Source organism: Macadamia integrifolia, unplaced genomic scaffold (genome assembly GCF_013358625.1).
Source record: "Macadamia integrifolia cultivar HAES 741 unplaced genomic scaffold, SCU_Mint_v3 scaffold1784, whole genome shotgun sequence".
NCBI classification, from domain to species: domain Eukaryota; kingdom Viridiplantae; phylum Streptophyta; class Magnoliopsida; order Proteales; family Proteaceae; genus Macadamia; species Macadamia integrifolia.
Window position 1 is genome coordinate 118,967 of NW_024868350.1, and position 4,437 is coordinate 123,403.

The 4,437-nt window shown below is 36.4% G+C and overlaps 1 protein-coding gene across 4 annotated transcripts; it reads left to right on the forward strand.

Moving 5' to 3' along the window:
• The first annotated feature begins 307 nt into the window (after positions 1–307).
• Positions 308–2,574, forward strand: LOC122064823 (cytochrome P450 71A4-like). Of its 4 annotated transcripts, none has more exons than XM_042628605.1 (4): positions 308–841; positions 1,099–1,218; positions 1,553–2,100; positions 2,228–2,574. In XM_042628605.1, the coding sequence occupies exons 3-4, from the start codon at positions 1,576–1,578 to the stop codon at positions 2,471–2,473; spliced, it is 771 nt and encodes a 256-aa protein (XP_042484539.1). In that variant the 5' UTR covers positions 308–841; positions 1,099–1,218; positions 1,553–1,575; the 3' UTR covers positions 2,474–2,574. The 4 variants fall into 4 exon arrangements, with proteins under 4 accessions (XP_042484539.1, XP_042484540.1, XP_042484541.1 ...); XM_042628606.1 differs by having other exon boundaries at positions 308–730; XM_042628607.1 differs by lacking the exon at positions 1,099–1,218.
• The last annotated feature ends 1,863 nt before the right edge of the window (positions 2,575–4,437 follow it).

Sequence of the window (4,437 nt, forward strand, 5' to 3'; positions counted from 1 at the left end):
GTTAGACATAGAGCATTACCTACCTCTTGCACTCCAGCCTTAGCCATGGCAGAATTCTTAAAATGGTTTAGTGTAACACAGTTTCCAAGAGACTCCTCTGATGTCCCATTCAGCCTCTCTCCCTATATCATGTATCAATATTTTCTCATTTTTTGGTGAATGTTATCATTTTCTAACAAGTGAAGAAAATGTGTTTAAAGAAATGAGCTAATCTGGTGACATGTGTCCTTACCGTCTTGGATGGCCAAGATCAGGTGAGAGAAAGCTGATGACATTATATATATGCATGGTTATGAATCTGCAAATACCCAACCCCATCCAGCGTCGGTAGCAGCGGCTGTGTAATTTGTGCAGGCAAGTTCTTTCACTCTTTCACTTTCTCAATTCTGTTCCTCAGAAGCTCTTTCAAGCTCAACTTTTGTTTCGCTTGGGTAGCAAGATCTTGAAAGAAGAGTTGTCTTCCTTCCGGCTTTGAACCTGAAGGAGGAGTGGCAAGAGTTTAGTTAGGCAGCAGTACTTCCTTTTCGAGTTTCAAACCGCCTTTTTGAGAGAGAGAGAGAGAGAGAGAGAGAGAGTTGGTCATAGAACGAGCTCTGCTAAGCGACTAGCTGGCTTGTTTCCTAAGTTCGTAGCTCAAGTTTACCTTAGCAGCAGCAAACCTTACTTAACTAGCGCTACCTTTGGAAAGCAAGTTAGCTACAGCTGAGCTGCCTTACTCTTAACAAAACAAGTAAGCAAGTAAACTACCTTTCCTAAGCCTAAGTTTACCCGGCCGAAGCAACTACTACAACAACAGTTACCTACCCGGCTACAGGCTAAGCTCACCTCTAACACTTCCCTGGTTTGTTCCCTAAATTCTTGAAGTTTAAGAAACTTCTGAGCTCTATTCTTCTCTCTCTCTCTGACGATCACTCATTTGATCGTCCACATGTTAAAATTTACTTGTCACGGTCCGAGGGCATATCCGCCAAAGCAAACAGCAGCCTATTTGCAATTTTCTTATTTATATATAATATATATTTTTTTTCATTTATTGTTGCACTTGCTTCCATTGCACCGTTAGAATCAATAACATCTTTTTTTTTTTTTTTTTTTCAGAAGCACATTAGTAGAGATCTACACAGTTGCGGAACCTACTGCCATACTCAGCCGTCTCTCGTCTCTGCATATATCCAGCCACAAGCATTTCAAGTTCCATTTCTCTCTATATCTCTCTGTGTGAGTATTTGTTTTCTGCTGATATTATTTCTATAACATTCAATGCTCACTGTGGTTTTCATTCTTCAAGAAAGTCATAGTTTAAGTTTTTAGATTGGCCTTAATTATTATTATTATTATTATTATTATTATTATTATTATTATTGGAATCTCTGTATTGAAAGTTTTTGATTTGTAATTCTGGAAGCGATCTGAGTGTGATTCTTTAATGATGCAGAAAAACTGAGCATTTGACTATCGACTGTTTAGTTTGTCAAGTTAGAATTGCTTTTTAGGTTCATTCCGTGTCATCTGTATAATTTTTGTGACATTGGATGCCCTTTTTTTTTTGCAGGCAAAGTGCAAGACAATTGCAAGATGTTTCTCGCCGGATGCTTTTTGTTGCTTCTTAGCTTTCTTCTTAGCTTTGTATTGTCTTCCATATATACTAGCAAGGCACGAAACCTACCACCTTCCCCCTTTGAACTCCCCATCATAGGAAACCTACATCAGTTAGGTTCTTTGCCTCACCGTAAACTCCAGTTAATGGCTAAAACCCAAGGACCGCTAAGTATAGATGGAGAAGCGGATTGTACTCCGAGATTTAAATGGATGTTCCAGGAAATAGGAAATTTGCTAGGAACATTTAATAGAACAGACTTCATACCTTGGCTTGGGTGGGTGAATTTTGTAAATGGGTTGGAGAAGAGGATGGAGAAAATTTTTGTAGAGATAGATGTTTTTCTTGATACTGTGATTCAACAACACAGAATTGGAAATAAGAAAAAAGACTATCACAATAATGATGCAGACATTGACTTAGTAGACATCCTCCTTCAGATTGAAAAAGACAGGAGCTTTGGAATTTCTCTTTGGAACGATAACATCAAAGCAATTCTATTGGTAAGTAAAAAAAAAAAAATCTCACCTATGAGAACATCAAAGCCATTATATGGGCCAAGGATGCCCTAATATTGTTGTTTAAACTAAAATTGTGTTAATTATTTTCATTGTCTTTTTTATCCTGTAGGATATGTTTGGCGCCGGAACTGATCCCACAAGTATACTTCTCGAGTGGACGATGGCAAAAATTTTAAAGCATCCAGAAGTAATGAAAGAAGTTCAAGAGGAAATATGGGGGGTCACAAGAGGCAAAGAGAATATTGCATATGTTGATAGAAAACAAATGCATTATTTGAATGCAGGGATTAAGGAAACACTAAGACTGCATCCTCCACTCCCCTTATTGATTCCACATAAATTGACAATCTGTTAAATATAAATTTCAGATTCAATCATATATCTTTCGATGTATTTTCATATTCCCTTGTATTCTCAGCCATTGATTTCTTAGAGAAGTTTCAATTCTTCACTGGATTTTCAAGGCCTTTTTTTTTTTTTTTTTTTGTCACTTGAATTACTCCATTTCAACTGAGAGTTGAGATGTAAGGGACTTGAAGAAGACGGATCGGTAAGGGGGTGGGATTTACCTGAAGAAGAATATGTTTGTTAGAGAGAGAGAAAGAGACTATTTCCCAATTAAACCAGTATCCATACATGAATAGGATATGTATTTAATTCAATTGTCTATTTATTTTGGAGATTGGAACCAATGTTGTTAGGATCACCTGGTCGTATGGATGAACATCCAAATGTACATCTCTTCATCCTTGTAATGGTAGAAAGTAGGACAAATGTTGGATGCTCACCCCTACGAAGAGCAGTGAATGCATTCCTTTTTTTTTTTTTTTTCTTTGCCTTATTATTTACATCAAGGGTCCATAATTGCGTGTAATCGAGGTTTATCATTGCATGTAACCGGGGTTTACACTTAAGCCTGAATCGTAAAACCGGGCAGATTCAAGGATTCCTCTAAAAAAAAAAAAAATCAAGAGTCCATAATTAATTATCCCGATTGGTTGAGGACTCCTCAAGAATTGAGAAGGGAGTGAAAGATTTGTTTGAGAGAGAGAGAGAGAGAGAGAGAGAGAGATGTCGTGTTTAGTTGTTTCTAAGAGGAAAAAGTTTCTGACATATGGTCGATCGCCAAAGATGGCAGTAACATTCTCTGTCATCGTCGTTGTGGCTTGCAGTCATGGACTCACTTGAATTCTATTCACAGTTGCAAACAATGGTTCTCTCTTCGAGCTTGGATAGCGTGTTGCAGCTCGGAGAATATTCTTTTCGATATTTTCGTTTATATCAATATTCATTCAGGCAGGCACAAACCATGGTATTATGACATTTCATGTGTGTACTTAAATATTTATGCATTATTTTCATAACGACATAACGATATGTTACTTATAAAAAATTTTATTTAAAACTTTTAAAAATAAAACAAATGGCAATTATAAGGAATGTCAAGTTCTAAATAAACTTGAAGAGGTGTCATTCAACCACTATCATTTTCAAATATATACAAAGTTAGATTACCAAGGGTGGACCCCGGCGCGATGATAAGATTACTCTATTACAATCTAATGATCACGAGTTCAAATTGAGAAACAACCTCTCTGCAAAAAGAGGATACAAATGTATACATTATGGTCCTTGCTAGATCCCACAATGGGGGAACCTTGTGTACTACTAGGTACACCCTTTTATAAAGTGTGATTAAAGCCCCACTCAACTGCTAGTGCAACTGGAATAAGCCTTAAACACTTGAGCACTGTCTAGAGCCTCTTGCTCCTTACCTTATGCTCCTTTCCCCATTCGATCCCCCTTTGCTTTACATAAAAAAGGTATTTAAGACTTCTATCATTTTTTTTTTTTTTTAAGATATTTTTTCAGTAGATTGTGATCTAACTTGACGTAACCCTGTAAGTGTGAAATCGACTATCGTACTCTTCTAGAAATGATAGAAGGTGGGTTGTACTCAGCCAACACAATACAAGTTCTTCTAGACTTGTCTTTAAGCTCTTGAAGACTTGCAAATGGAGAAGTTTTTCTAAACTTAATAAAATGGAGAAACTCAAAATTTAATTTACTTGAAAAATTCAACTCCCTTACATTGTTCTCCAATTACATTTTTATAAGCAAATAAAAACATATACAAGCCCTAATCATTCTCAACCATCCAATCTAATTAAACTCCTCCGTTGAAATTAAAAGCAACAATAAAACCAGATGGACCTAAAGTAATTGAAATAAACTAATTATGGGTTTGGGTTGACCCATCGACCAAATAGAATTAAGAAAATAATGAAAATAAAAATTAGCTTATTTTGTTGAGGCATG